General features: G+C 26.9%; 2 protein-coding genes across 3 annotated transcripts in view; both read right to left on the reverse strand.

Annotated features, from left to right (window-relative positions):
- The window catches only part of LOC101238227 (transducin beta-like protein 3), a 78,122-nt gene that overhangs the window by 16,867 nt on the left and 44,339 nt on the right, over window positions 1-16,916 (reverse strand). For both annotated transcript variants that reach the window (XM_065795727.1, XM_065795728.1), the window contains exons 20-25: window positions 13,481-13,551; window positions 13,302-13,380; window positions 13,051-13,128; window positions 3,919-3,977; window positions 3,741-3,844; window positions 1,278-1,343 (exon numbers count right to left, since the gene is read on the reverse strand). In XM_065795727.1, the coding sequence (XP_065651799.1) occupies window positions 1,278-1,343; window positions 3,741-3,844; window positions 3,919-3,977; window positions 13,051-13,128; window positions 13,302-13,380; window positions 13,481-13,551 (457 nt within the window). The remainder of the gene's footprint in view (window positions 1-1,277; window positions 1,344-3,740; window positions 3,845-3,918; window positions 3,978-13,050; window positions 13,129-13,301; window positions 13,381-13,480; window positions 13,552-16,916) is intronic.
- On the reverse strand, window positions 7,801-9,242 carry LOC136078920 (uncharacterized). Its single transcript, XM_065794728.1, has 3 exons — window positions 8,952-9,242; window positions 8,442-8,856; window positions 7,801-8,340 (listed from the first exon to the last, which is right to left on the reverse strand). Exons 1-3 carry the CDS (start codon window positions 9,239-9,241, stop codon window positions 7,801-7,803), a joined length of 1,245 nt encoding a protein of 414 aa, XP_065650800.1. The 5' UTR covers window position 9,242.

Below are 16,916 nucleotides of genomic sequence, written 5' to 3' on the forward strand. Positions count from 1 at the left end.
GTACTTCAATTAACACTGGCTGGAAAGGTGGTGCTATAACACATCTTGAAAAGCTGTTAGGCCACAAATGCAACTGGGCCATATGCATGCTTCATTCAAATGAGTTATTTTTGCGTCACCTAATAGAAGGAATTGATGGACTAACATCATGTAGCATTGGCTTTGTAGGTCCTGTGGGAAAATGTCTTCCTGATGTTAATAAAATGGAGTACAATCCTCAATTTAAAGCTCTTCCAGAAGGAGAGAGCTTTGTTGACATTCCAGAAACAATACTAAAAAATATGTCAACAGATCAAAAACAAATCTACAAGTTATGTAAAGCAGTTTAGATCAGTGTATTGCCGCCTAATCTTAGAGAAAATCAATGTGGCCCCTTAAGTCATGCCAAATGGCTCACTACTTGCATGAGAATAGTCTTTATGTGGACAAGAAAACATGACTTGACTGATTACCTATTTTTAAAACAAAGAAAGAAATTGTAATACATAAATTTTTAATGTCAATAGATTTAAAAGATATGTTATTTTATTTATTGTTTTTTTAGTACTGTTATAGTAGTGTTACCAAAATATTATTTGGGTAAGATGGGATAAAACTCCTGTTTTTTGGGGAAACCGCATCACTGGCACCACCTTTATTTCTAATGAAACAAAAAAAAAAACTTTTATAAGCAAATTTATTAATCATTAAAACCTCATTGAAAATTGAAGACCCCCTTTCCTGAAATGTCCAGAATCTGCATTGCTGGTAGGATCCATGCAAGATAATGATTTTGAAACAAGTATCAAAAAAACTTGCAACTGGTCTAAAAACATTTGCATTTAATATTTCATCGCAATGAAAAAGAAGGACATGTAAAACATAATAAAGGACAAATATGACAAATAAGATTTTACTAAATTTTGCAAATTTGGGTATCAAAAATTTTTTTAAGGAAACCCTATTTAAAATTTGATTTTACATAAGAATACACCTTTTCTTAAGCTTTTAGAAGAAAAAAAAATTCTCGCTGTACCCTATTGTAGGTTTGCTAGTATGTGTTTATGTGCCTTATACACCCAATTGTTTATAAAACTAGATATAATTTTATAGACAATTATAAAGAAATGTTCAAAATAATGTATGGCAAGCAAACAAATAATTACAACAATAGCTATTTTTTTGCTAATGAAATAATTGAACAAAATTTTTAAGTTTTTAACAAAAGCCATTTTATCTTACTGAAACACCCTGTTTTATATGATGACATGATATTAGGAAAAAAATGTGTTACATACTTAACTGTTCATTATCTAGTTGAGATATAATATCTTGAATTTGCAATGCATCTTTGTCAAGTATATCTATAAAGTAAAAACCAATTTAGCAACATAAATGAGAACCATTTCAATATATATACATATATATATATATATATACATATATATATATATATATATATATATATATATATATATATATATATATATATATATATATACATACATATATATATATATACATACATATATATATACATATATATATATATCTATATATATATACATATATATAGATATATATATATATATAGATATATATATACATACATACATATATATCTACATATATATCTACATATATATACATATATATATATATATATATATATATATATATATATATATATATATATATATATATATATATATATATATATATATATATATATATATATATATATATATATATATATATATATATATATGAAAGGTGCAAGAGGAAAACCGGTGATGCCACAATTTTTTTATTTTAAGAAAATAAAAAAATAAAAATTGAAGAAGCTATGCTTAGTTTCATAATTTCTTTTTTAGGTTTTAAATTTAGTATTATCTGTTAATTTTTTTTTAACGATTTATTTAATTGCAATGATGCAGCAACATACTTGCTATATAGTAGGGAGAAAACTCAAAAAATCCGAAAATGTGACATCGCTGGTTTTCCCCTTGCACCCTTCATATAATTATAACTTATATATAATTTATATATATTTATATATATACAGGGTGCGGAAAAAGTTCCTGTACAAAAATATAAACAGCAAAAACAGCAAAAGTGCCTGTACAAGATGAGAAACAAATTATACTTTAACTTAAAACAAAAGAATACTAAAAAAATACTAAAAGAATACAACGGAATACAAAAGAATACTAAAAACGCACTTTTGAAAGAAAACACTATACAGATAATTTTTTTTAATTATACTTTCGTATAATTTAAAAAACATGTATGTATGTATGTATGTATATATATATATATATATATATATATATATATATATATATATATATATATATATATATATATATATATATATATATATATATGTATATATGTATATATGTATATATGTATATATGTATATATGTATATATGCATATATGCATATATGCATATATGCATATATGTATATATGCATATATGCATATATGTATATATATATATGTATATATGTATATATGTATATATGTATAAATGTATAAATGTATATATGTATATGTATATGTGTATATATATATATATATATATATATATATATATATATATAAATATTGAAATAAATACATACACACACATAGATAAAAAAAAAAAAAGATCAATTAAAGGTTTCTGTAACTTCTGGATATCTAAATTATAACATATCAAACAAACCAGCTGCCTATTGTCAGCTGCCTAATGTATCTGCCCAGGGGCAAATTAAGTGATTGCAAACTGCAATATCTGAAAATATTTCAGGTCTTTAAAAGTCTGGTTTTTTAAACCAGACTTTTAAAGACCAGAAATATTTTCAGTAAATGTAAACTGTAAACTTTGTTTTTAGCAAACTTAATATTTGTTATTCAATATTAAATACTTAAGATATATATAATAACAATAGTATTAAGATATTGAAATCATGATATAAAATCTTGTTATAAATTAATAAGTAATAAAATTAATAGTTTAATTTATTTGAATAATCATCAGATAAAATAAAATAAAATAACTAAATAAAGAAATCACAAACCACAACATTTTAAAAGAATTTAGCAGTAACCAAATATTTTAAGTAAAAAGAAATAGCAAATATTTTCATCTTATTTGTATCATATTCAACCCTGCATAGATATTTAACTTAAATTTTTTTTTTTTAATTCATTTATATTACTTGAATTAACAAAATTTTTAATTTATTGTTACAAAAAATAAATTAAAAGATATAAGTTTTAATAATTATTGTTTTTGCAGTCATAGATTTGTTTTGTTTTTTATAATGATAATTATTTATTTTGCAATACAAATTTATAAATTTTTGCAATATGATAAATAGACCCATTCATTAAAAGAAATAATTTCCAGATATTAAAGTTCCTAAACACCTAATTCGCTACTTGAGATTAATATATAAACATGGCTCGAATTAGGCATATCATTATCTCAAATCATGATAGCATTTCACACCTTCGTGATTAGTTTTTCCTTAAAAAAATATTAGGCAATTTTTTTTAGCCATTCTATAAATATAGAATGTTTAAAATTCCTTCGTTGGAATGGAAAGCAAATGTTATGATAAATAAAGCTGTTTTTAGAATCAAGTTAAACAATATTATATAATTATATTATTAAATTAATATAATAATTATATAATATATACTACACAATTAGAAACAAGAAGTACAAGGCATAATTAACAAGGAAATCGTGTTATTGGAAGAAATTACCTTTAAAAATTCCAAGCACCCTGAATGGTTGTTCTAATCTTAATGCCAAGCCAATTGCTTTCTCAAATTGTTTATTTTGAATCAAGTTTGATAACTCTTGCTCACTAAAATTTGGAATAATATATTAAACTGAACTCATATATATTAATTACATTATTTAAAAAAAGTTTATATATACTTCTCTAGTTTTAAATTTGCTTTTTCTTCTTCTTCAACCATAAGTTTTTCTGTAACATCCTATAATTTTAAAAGTAAATATATATATTATAGAAAATTACTTATAAGTGCAAAATAAGAGTGCTGGTAACAAGCTAAACAGGTTTATCAAATATCAGATCAAATATAAAACTATGTTACTAATAGAAAAATATCTTTTATGCTCTATATACATTAAAATCATGTGCAATTTAATCCTTATCATCTAAGAAAATGGCAACAACAACACTTGCTAAACGTACAACAACACTTGCTAAACGTACACAAGTACAACAACACTTGTTAAACGTACACAAGTACAACAACACTTGCTAAACATCACAACAACAACAACATTTGCTAAACGTACACAAGCACAACAACTTTTAATGAAAGAAAGCAAATTGTAATGAAAAACTGCTGCAAGCTTGAAGATAATTACTGCAACTGTTCATCATATCATTCAGTGCATTAAGTCAACAGATAGCATCAATCTAGAAAAATTCTGTGGAAGACCAAGAAGCTACTCCAAAAAACAACACATTGATACACTATTGACTGTGAGTGACATACAGAACTCAAGCTTACACATTTTTACTCAAGTTTCTCATTGTGTGAATGTTAGATAGACTTGCAACTTGAGCACAAAAAGGTCATTAACACCATTATCTCTATAGAGGCTTTCTCTAGATTTGAAGACTCTTGTTTGTAACACGCTTGGCTTGGGCATATACTAATAAATCATTTAAATAGGCAAAATCAGGTTTGAATCGTCAGACTAATTTTTTTATGTGATTTCTACTTCACTTAATCACCTTTCACTTTCCTCTTTATTATTTCTTTTTTCCAAAAACTTTTTTTGATGTTGCAGACAATATTTTTGTTATTGATGACTTTAATGCTCATTACACAGAAAAGCTTGGCTCTACTACCAATGACCTTGCTGGATCTAAAGCGAAAAAATATTTGTCTTTCTCAAATTCATTATCAGATAGTCAACCTTGTGATCTTGTGATTAATAACATACCTTCATTCCTTTGATTTGCGTTTCATCTCTGACCCTGTACTCAGTTTGTCTTGCTCTCTCAGTCTTTCTTCGCTGCGTTGTAAATGATTGATATATTTAAGCGCTTGGATGAATCATGTTTTTATACCTGCTGGAAAATGGCATCTGTGGTTCTAATTTTAAAATTCTGGAGATCGCTCTTGACTCCTCTAACTACCATACAGTCTTCTTACAACTAGTCTATGAACTCTCAGTTAATAAATATCTCACGAGTTTAACAAAAATCTCATATTGAGTCTATTAACTGACTCTCTGACAACACCATTATTTGAAAGCACTAATAGGAACTTCAGTAGTCTTGTTGTTCTGCTGTATTGGTAACTGTTATAACAGAAAGCTTCTGTATTGTATTAGATAGAAACAGTGAGGGAAGGAATCTTGACAGATCATAAGTTTTGGATAAAGTCTGGCACGCTGGACTTCTTAATAAGTTATTTCAATCAAAATTATTGAATTAAATTTCAAATGATCGAATATATAAAAGTTGCCATTGACAGACAACACTTAATTTCATATTCAGTAACTTCTTGGGTATCATAGAATCCATTCTTGGTATTGTGTGGTTCCTCAACTATTTAAATGGTTTTACTGGTAATCTTACCTCTAAGGTAACTTAAAAGTATTTGCTGATGATACATTTTTATAGCCTTGAAAAAAAACTCTTTGATCACTTATAACAAGCACCCAACCTTGAATCTGAACTCTGACAGACTTGAACTTTTGTGACAGCTTGAGGATTTCAGTGGCTGGGGAATTTTAATCCAAACTGCTAATAAACATCACAAAATTGTTGATATTCTTATATTAATGAAAGGCAACATTCTTACTAAGTCCTTTACTTTACATCTTCTTGAATCATCATTCTCTACTGAACTCTCATGAAAACCCTTACAGACAATCCAAGATAGCATCTGTAACCTAGTGCTTGTCATATTCTCATACTTGATTCCATTTCTTTATATCAACAAATATCTTATTTGTCATTGCATGGAATACTGTTTTCATATTTGTGCTGGTTCTTCTAATGAGGCCCTCTCTCTTTAAAACAAGGTCTAAAAATGTATTGTAAATGTTAATGAACCTGCTCTAGCTGCTATGCTATAGCTTTTGTTCTCAATCTGGCATAACTTGTTATTCAGCTAAGTTGCATCTTTTTACTGTAACTGTTACCTGTGCTTAAAAGTATTTTATTCATTTAGTTTTTTTTGTGAACATCGGTGCTTTGGTACTTTCTTTTATTTTTATGTTTTCCTGACTCACACAATTTGCAGTTTTTTAAATTAACTTATATTTTGTATTTGTTTCTTGTATTCTAACTCTCTTTCATTGTTTTCTGTTAATTCCCCACTTAATGGTTGCTTGCAGGCTTGTTAGGAGTAGTGAACTAGCTTGTTTCTTTATTAAAACAAAGAACATTGAAAATAATTTTTATATATAATAAATATAATTTATGTAAATAATATAACAACATTCTATATGCACTTCAATCGAAAAAAAAAAGAATCACATTATGATCTTGTTTTTTATTTTATTTCAGAAGAAAGCATTAATATAAAAAAAGATTGCAGTCATTGAAATAGCAGTGATATCTGAAAATGGAAAAGTGCACTGTGTGTTAACATTACAAAGATAAAAAATATGTAAAAAAAAAAAAATAGAAGAAAAATATTTACCCTTAGTATTTTGTTACAAAACCTTTGTTTCTGATAATGGCTTCACAATGCTTTTGCATTAAGTCAACTAGGTGTTGATATCTTTCTGTGGGTATTGCATACCACCTTTGTTTAATACCTTCGATTATTGCTGGGAAATAGTTAGATTAGCAGCAGAAACTGCTTTCTTAACCCTAGTAAATGACCGGGGTTGATATTTGACTGCTTTCTTAACCCTAGTAAATGACCGGGGTATATATTTTTTATATGTATGCATATATAAACATCATTATGATCAACATAATCATCATAACCATCATTACCATCATCATTATGAGCATGATCATCATCTGATCATCTTCTCTTTCGTCAAATACAACACCATATAAATACTAAAGTTTATATATATATGGATATTGTATGCCAGCATCTAAATAAATAGCAAATATGTATGTTTATATCCATAATATGTATGCATAAAGAGCACCTTGGAAGCTTTTATTCCTTCTGGAATAACAGTTTAAAAGCTCTCTAATTCATGGGTCTGATCTTTTTACTTCTCCCCAGAATAAAGCAGAGTTATTTGCAAAGAAATCTTACTCTAATTTGACTCTTGAACCTAATTGCTATACTCTTATTGCCAGTTAAACAGATTAACCTATTGTTAAACATCCAAATCACTCTGGCTTCCAATGCTAAAGTTAATGCTTAATTAAAAACTTCTACAGTTTGTGCTACAGACAAGATTTCAATCAAAGTCTTAAAAAAGTGTTCTCTTTAAGACTATGAGAAAAGGAACTCTCTTCAATTTTGCTAAATTTTTAAAAAGTGCTAGATAAGTAGTTTCAATTTTTCAAAACTCTAGAAAACACTTTGACCTCTCCAACTATACTATGAATTTCACTCTGTTGTTAGTTTTTTTATGTTGTATTTAGAGTTGCAAAAAAAACCGTTTTTTTTTAATTGTGTTTTTTTTGCAAAAAAAACATGTTTTTTTTGTGTTTTTTATAGTTTTTTTTGTTTTTTTTAGATTAAAAAAAATTATTTACTTTTATTTAATTTCTATTTTTATTATAAATGTAATACAATATATAATAGTAACATGATATATGATAAATATATAGTACATCACTTGAAAAAAAATTTTTTAATTAACAAAAGATTCTGTATTCTGGCTTTCTTGTTCATTAAGGTCTTCTATTGTAAAGTCAAATCCGTATTCTTCAGAGTCACTTGATACCTCTGACTCTAAACTCTGTGAAGTACCATTGTCCAGAAAAATATCTTGGCTTTGACTTGTTGATGATTCTGCATTACATTTTAGATTTTTGAGTTGTAAGTTATGTGATATAAAGACTAATTTTGAAGCTCTGTCATTTGTTAATCTATTCCGTTTTTGATTGTGGATCCAAGATTGTCTACTAAATGATCTTTCGACTGCAGCACTTGTTGGTGGAAGTAATAAAATTTTACTTGCAATATTTGATAGTATTGGAGCACAAGAACAACATATTCCTTTCCACCAATTTACAGGAGATGAATCTTTTACTGAAGCCCATATAAAAGGTATTGCAAAAAGTCCTTCGTTTGATCTATAATAAGCTATCTCACCCAAAATTTTGTCACCACATTCTTTAATAGAAGAATCCATTTTTCCTAATTTATGTAGCGTTTCAATGGCATCAATCTAAAAAAGATGTTTTAAATAAGGCATCTTAATTCATTTTAAATATAATTTCCTTTTTTTTCAATTAATTTGAATGAGGATTAAATTCTGAAAATACTCACCATTTCATCTCCAGAGATATGACATCCTTTATAACGTGGATCCACTAAATTTGCAGCAAGATGAATGTTTCGAATGTGAAATATCCTTCTTTTGGCAATTATTTCCATCATAGCATTTTCCTCGCTTTTTAGAATTGGACTGCAAAGGATATTGTCCTGAAAAGACTTTTCTAAATCTGAAAATGTTTTTGCAACAATGGAGAGACTTAATTTATCTCCTTCAACTGCTGCAATGGCTATGGCTATTGGTTTTAATAACTTGATAAACCCATCCACTTTATCCCAGAACACTTCTGACAACAATAGGTTTTGAATAGGCTTAGCAAGAGATTTTGCTTCATCGTCAATAGCTAATCCCCGTAGTGCTAATCTGTTGTTATGAAGACTTTCCATACAATGTATAATTGAAGCCCATCTGAAGAATATATTTATTTATAATTAAATATTTATTTGCCTAATGTTATTTCCGTACTAAGTATTATGATTTATAATAATACCTAGTTAATAAACCTAGTTGTTACTGGAAGCTTTAGTGATTGTTGAATGATTTGTCCTGATTTCTGCTGATGTTGTTTTAACAAAGCTGATAAAATTTGAGAGTTCTTTATCCCTTTTACCACCATTGTGCAATTTCTTTGGGAATCTGCTATTGATTTCAAGTTACTCGCATCAGTAAAAATTAAATTTAAGGTATGTGCCAGGCATCCATAAGAATATATGTGAGGAAATTCAGTAACTATTAGTTGCCATGCTTTTTTCATATTGGCTGCATTATCAGTACAAACACCAAGAACTTTCATAGGTCCAACATCGCATATTATCTAACTATATTTGCTATATATTCGCCAGTATGACTTTCTGCGCCTAAATAAAGAGTTATACGTTTAATAATTATAATAAACTATAAAAATTTAAATATTTTTGAAAAACTTATATATAACTTAATATAAAATAAAACTTGCTATCTGACAATTCTGAAGACATGATAACTAAAATTAATCTAAAAAGACTACCTGTTTCTATGCTGGTCCAAAATATAGGTTGAGGTACTGTTACAACAAAATTAATGATTCCTTCATTCCTGTAAATCTATCTTTATTACTGATTTTTATTATTTATGAATTATACACATGAAGTTGGAATGCACCTAAATTGTATATGTGTAGCTTACATTGCTACATAATTTTGTTATATAACATTTAAAAGTATCTAGGTATTGGATACTCCTATACTAGTGCACAAATCAGAACGTAGATAAATAGTCCTACTATTTTAAATCATATTTTCCTTGCCTGATATTGCTCCATCCATCACACAAAATTGAATCCATCACCCAGTACCATAGACAGCCCCTGCTAAATCCATTTGCGATTCATCCTGTAAAAACATGAAATTTACAAAAATTGTTATTACAAAAATTACTTATGTACTAAATAAAGTTTGCTAAATATTTTAAAGTATTAAATATTCTAAATATAATTCTTACTATTTGTTCATTAGTCATTTTGTCCGAGAAAATGTAGGATGCAATTTTATTTTTCTGAGGTGTGAATGGAACTCTTGTTGAAGAATGCAATCGTTTCAAGGGAGGCTTATCTGAATTGGTTTTATTTGGCTTACAGTCTCCAAACTTAGGGGTTGTAGACCTAATTTGGTTTCCACAACAGCTTGGGGTTCGAAAGAAGGACTCAATTGGAATTTGCAATATAGCAGATGATAAACATATTTTTTCCTTTTTTTCCATACATTGAATAGGTAAGTTTTCAGGAATATCTTCTTCCATCATTAGTTCAGTTTGAACTTTCTTTTGTTTAAAAGGCATATCGTTCAAATATTTGTTTTTTATTTGATCTCCACATTTCATACATTTTGCAATGTGCTCGGTCATTCGAGTGCCATTTTTTGATAGCTTTAAGCTGCAAAATTTGCATATAACTTGTTGAATTTTAGAACCTCCAGATTCTAAAGGTCCCTCATTGAACAATGTAGCTACAATACATTTCTTTCTGCCTGGCATTTTTTTTTTTAGATTTCTTTTTTTTTTTAAATAAATATAAACAATATTTTTAAAATTGTTTAATATTAAGTTTTTTTCATTAGTTATACAAACTTAGTTTTTTGAATAAATAAAATTTTAGCTATCTAATTGCAATTTGAATAAACATTTGAAAAAAATGATTTAAATTTTCTAAACTCAAATGAATCCAAGATAAAAAAACTTATAAAAAACAAAATTAAATCTTCAAAATAAACCAAACTATTTCAATCTTAAATTCCAATAATTAAAACTAGTTAAAATTTCAATTTTAAACTCTGTTTAAAATTGAAATATATAAAATAAAGAAATAAACTATTAAAATTTTACAAAAGTAAATAAAACATTAAAGTAAATTTTATATAACTGTTGGTTCATTTTTGTATTTTGCAATGCAGTGATATTTCATTCATTTTTATGAATGAAATAACACTGCTGAAATAACATTTTTATTTCATTCATTCAGTAGTGTTATACTTACAATTAACTAGTAGCTACTAGTATAGTTTTTTTGAGATATATTAAAAAAATTATTTAATTTTTTTTTTAATATTTAATACTGTTTTTTTTTTTAAATATGCATTTTATTTAATAGAAAACATTCATATTTTGAAGGTTTAATGCTTCTGAAACTGTTTAAAGTATTATTAATATCTTAAATTTAATAAAAAATAAAAAAATAAAAAATAAAAAAAACTATAAAAAACAGTTTTTAAGAAGAAAAAAACGTTTTTTTTGGGTTGCAACTCTATAAATTTGTTAGAAATATTATATAGGGTAAAATACATTACATTTAATAAAAAACATGTATATTTTGAAGGTTTACTGACACTGTAACTTTTTAAAGGATAATTGATATATAAAATTTAATGGACACCTAAAAAAACAAAAAAAACCATTAAAAAATGTTTTTAGGACAGGCCTGTTTTTTTTGCAAAAAAAAACGTGTTTTTTATAAAAAAAACGCGCATGTTTTTTTTGAGTTGCAACTCTAGTTGTATTATTAACTCCAGTATTAGAGTTATTCTTGAAGGCCTACACTCTTCTTTATTTCAATTAACTTTAAGGGTACCACAAGGTTCTATCTTTGCTCCTGTATTGTTTCTTATCTACAACATCAATCTTCATGAAAATTTTACATCTAAAGTGGCTCCATTTTTAACTTCTTAGAACAAGCAGCCGATTTTAAATCTGATCTCTCTTTTGTAACAGCTAAGGCTTACAGTGGCTTATAGATTTAAATTCTGAACTTAATATTCACAATTTTTGTTAGTCAACAAAACTCAAATTTATTTTATTTATTACTGTAAAAAAAAATTGCAATATTGTTGGCATTCCTATATTGATAAATAACAACCCTTTTAACTCAGACAAAGCACATTGTAAATGTAATTAGACCTGCTTTATCTGCCAAGCTGAAGCCACTCTCCCATTGTTGTAAGGTTGTATTTCTTTCTTTTTTCTACAAATACTATCATGGTGAATGCTCAAATGAGCTATCTCTATTATGATAAACCAAAACTCATTCTTATTTGGCTTCTTATTCAACAAGTTGCATCCTTTTACTGTATCTGTCCCTTCATGCTATAAAAACTTTTATTAATCCAGTTTTTTTCCTTGCACATCAAAAAAACTTTATAACTCTATAATTTTATTGGGGCCAGAGCCAGGTTTGCAAAAAGTCTCACTTTCAGCAGGGGACAGGGCCAGGGCCCGGTCACTTACTACTTAACCCATAAATTTTCAATAGAGTTAAGGACAGGTAACTGAGCAGGTCACTCTATAACCTAAATTTCATTGACCTAAAACCACCCCTTTGTCTTGCAACTAGTGTTGTCTTTTTGGACCCATTTTAGCTGCATATCTTCATTAGTATAATATTATTGAGGATATCCATGTATATATGTTGGTCCATGATACAATTTATCTTATGAATAGGTCCTACACTATATTATACATACATATTATACATATATTATATGTATGAGAAGCAGTCAATACCATGTATTTGAATCAACCATGTTTCACAGACTTACCAATTTATTTTTGCTTCAATTCTGTAATAGCTGGATGTGTCTTGAACCTACCCCTTCAAAAAGATTTTTTATTCACCAATTCATAATACACAGCGCCACTTTATGATAGACCACTTTAGTTGTTGGATGGTGAAATGAAAACGTTTAGGGGTATGTATTTTTGTCAACAAATAAGCTTTTTTTTTAACTAAAGTTTTATTAAAAATAAGGGTATTCTTGAATGTATTAAATTCTTATTTGCTTAGCTTACTTATCTCTTTCTAACATGAAAAATTAGTCTTTCTATATTTTACAGAAGGCAAATAATAATGAAAATATGAATAATTTTTTAGTACTGTTATTTTCATGTTCACAGCTGCATATTAAATAACATAAGAATTAAAAAAAATATTTTTTTTATTATATAGATGATTCTATTTCTAATTTCAATTTTATAAAACATAATGTTGATGTTGTTGTAACAACCACATCTTTTTAAAAAATTAAAAATAAATATTAAAAGCGTTATGAAAAACATTAGATGCATTATGAAAAATACCTTCCATATTTTTACTGTAGAATCACTGCCACCTGAAATAATTGTACTCTCCTCTTTATTTACAGCTAAACACCAAATCTAAAATTTTTTATTTAATAACTTTTAATTTATTAAAAATTAATAAATAATATTTTATATATCTGAAAGCTATTTTATATGTATAACAAGTCACATGATTTTGTAAATTTTATTTTTTTGAATTTTTAATTAACCATATATACAAAATTATTTTAGTATTATGAATAAAAAACCTTTTCATCGTGGGCTTCAACTGTTGATATGCACTCATTGTTACGAATATTCCAAACTTTTATTAGTCCTTCAGAGCCACTATAGTTTTTTTTAAAAGATCATAATTAAAACCATAAAAAAACAAATAAAACAACTAAAAAAATATAAACAAAAGTATCATATCAAGAACAATATTAACCTTGAAACAACTTGCATTCCTTTTAATAGAAAGTATACTTTTAAAACTGAATTACTGTGACCTTCAAATGTCTATTTAAAAAAACCAACACAAATTAATATGAATTTAACTAATAGAAATTAATAGAAATTAAACCAATAATAAATTAACGTAAATTAAACTAATGCAAAAAATATTAGAACATTTATTTAAGTATATCAGTTTCAACTTTGATTGTGTAAACCACCATAAACATTAGTGGTATGCTGATGATGGTGATGAACAACAGTCATGATTAAGGTGGTACACCCCCATTCTAAAAAATTTCCTTAAAATAATCAATACAAAATTAAAACTACAATACACAAGTTAAAACAAGTATGCTGATTTTTTTTTTTAAATAAGAAATCTCGATTGCCCAACTTTTGCCTCACTTATTCCATACGAATTGCCAAAATATGGGTGTAATTTAAAACAAGATATCTCCAGTTCTATATATCTTTTAACTCTGAAATTTTCACACTATGTTCCTAAGAGGTACGAAGAGGTTATGAACCAAAATCATGCATTAAAGATGAATAGAACATTTTAAAAATAATTTTCTATATATTTAAGAAAATTTTTAACAAAAAAAGCAAGAAAAAAAGATTTTAAACATACTTATACATCATATTTATTTGTAGTTTTGGTTCATTACCAAAACTACAAATAAATATGATGTATTTAAATAAGTCAATTTATAACAAAAACACCCTGAAAATTTCAAGTCAGCATATGGTCCCAAACTGAAAATATTAGGTTTTAAAATTTAGGTATTTGGTAAAAATGACATTTTGAGAAAAACACAAAAAACAAAATAAAAGTTCAGTATATTAGAAAAAGAAGCACGAGCCCAATTAAAAACCTCCACTATCATATTGTGGGTCCTTTTCCAGTTTTTTTTCAATATCTATGTAACCTTTTTTGATGGCTCTAAGCTGTTTTTCTCCTTATTTTACCTTTAGCACTTGATTTGTGATTCATTTTTTTAATTCGGTTGCAGTCCAATTTACGAAGTCCTTCCTGCATATATATACTTGGTTCGATACCTCCAGCACTAATTACTTTTTCAACTGCTGTGCTTCCATCATTAAATGCTATAATAGCTGAGTTCATACTAATCTCAAGAACTTTTTTCCCAATAAAAAAATCTTTAGGACATCTCTTCCATATTAAGGCATTTAGACTTACATTGTTATTTTGAGTTTGTCCGTGCAAACATTTTGATAATGTTTAATTTGTCAAATCTGTAAATATCAGGCTTGGCCAGGAAGGCGTGCGATTTCACGTCATAATATGACCACGCAAATTCTATTTGATTTTACTTAACTTGACCACGGCTGTTAATAAGTTTTAAAAATTTGTATGCGTTTTAAAAACGCGCTATAAAAATCTTAACTCAACTATAAAGAAACTTTAAAAAAACGTTGAAGAAGCGAATAAATTTTCGTCAAAAAAATAACGAAAAACAAAATAAAAATAACTTGCATAAAACTAAAATTGCAAAAATAAAATTAAAACTTAACTAAAAAAAATAATAAACTATAACGATAAGATTATCTAAATTACGTTAGGAATAAATAACTTTGAATCGTTTATCGTTACTAATGTTTTTATAATTTCATATTATGCTAAACCTTTTTTAAATAAAGTAACAACTTACAACAGACAATTGTTTAATAAACGCGTACATTTAAAAGTTTAAAAAAAGATTCTTAACAATTCTTCGCACAAAAAGTAAAAAAAGTAAAAATAATTCAATCGTTTATTTAAAAAATTGTTATAATTTTTTTTTATTTAAAAACATTTATAATAAAATATAAATACGTAAGTAAAGATCAAAGTTATTTAATTCAAACGGCTTTCAAAAAAGTTTGTCTTTTTTTTCTTCTTCTCAGTAAAAACTTTAATGATTCTAATATAAAGTTATTATAATATAAAGTTAAATTCTAATATAAATTCTAATATAAAGAGACCTTCGCTGTTTAAAGTCATCGCTTATAAAATCATTTTTTTTTTTTCAATTTTTACGTTTGTTTTACTTATAAAAAAAATCTTATATAATTAAATAATATAAATAAAAAATTATACAACTTTCAATGATACTTTAATTAAAATCATCAGCTACTTTATTTAAAAGCGTTTTGCTAATAAAAAACGTTAGTAAAGATAAACGTATCAAAATTATTTATTTTCGACGTAATTAAAAACTAATTATTTCAGCGCATTTGTTAAAAACCGTGGTTAAATCATCAAAACAAAATATTATTTGCGTGGTCATATAAAGACTTGAAATCGCACGCCTTCCTGACCAAGCCTGAAATATAGGCATAAGTACTGCTTTAATTGCTAATGGTAAGCTTAATTTAGTTTTGTATGTTGTTTCACCTGTTACATTATTACTCTGCCACAAACACCAACTAGTTCTAGTTCGTGGGCAAAATTTGTGTCTCTCTGACTCTTTACTTATGTCACTGTTGTGAAATAAAACAGCCCAAGCACCTTTTTTCATTGCATATAGGTTATTCACATTTTGACAGATAGCCATACCAAAATAATTTTGAAGCGTATTTATGGCTTTATCTGTCAGTCGACCTTTTCCATCTATTTTTTTTCCATCTGAAAGAAACTGACCTTTAAGTGTCACTCTAAGGTTACGCGCACGATTTCCAAGTCTCTTTTGGTAATGTCCAACACAATGAAGTCTGCTTATTTCAAAACCTGGATATGGATTACTTGCAGCAACATCATTATATGCTGAGCTGTCACTGTCTCCAATATATCCTTCATATCTCAAACCATGCTTTTCAATTGACCGTTGAAAAATTGAAACAGCACCAGAAGCTTCCATGGATCCTGATGATTTATTGTGGTTAGCTTCACAAACATGATTTATTTTCCAATTTTGATAACCTGGTATTGACTTTTTTTTATTCCAATAATTACAAGCTTTGCAGAACTTAATTAACGAAATTGAACCAAGACATTTTCCATTCTCTCTTGATATTGCAGTGACAATACCATTTAAAGATTGATGGCCTCTCTTTTGCCAGGTACCATCAACAGAAACCTGGCAAGCAGAAACATCATTAACATTGCTTGATTTAAAAATAATATCTTTGGTTTCATTGGCTGCGCTTGACATACTTGCAGAAGCAACTTCATTATAAATATTTAACAAATTGTTATTTATTGCACTATAGTTTTTAAAATTCATAGGAGATGGCATGTTCATTACTGCAGCAAATTTGCATATAGATTGATAACCTTTACCAATTTCACGAAAAACAGTAACGACTTGAAAATTAACTGATGCAGTAGGAACACCTGGAGTACTTTTAGATTTTTTAGTAGAAAACTGAGACGTGTGCCATCCTTTGCTAAATTGGCAACAAAGACACTGCAAAGTTAAATAAAA

The sequence above is a fragment of the Hydra vulgaris genome, chromosome 04 (assembly GCF_038396675.1).
Source record: "Hydra vulgaris chromosome 04, alternate assembly HydraT2T_AEP".
Taxonomy (NCBI): domain Eukaryota; kingdom Metazoa; phylum Cnidaria; class Hydrozoa; order Anthoathecata; family Hydridae; genus Hydra; species Hydra vulgaris.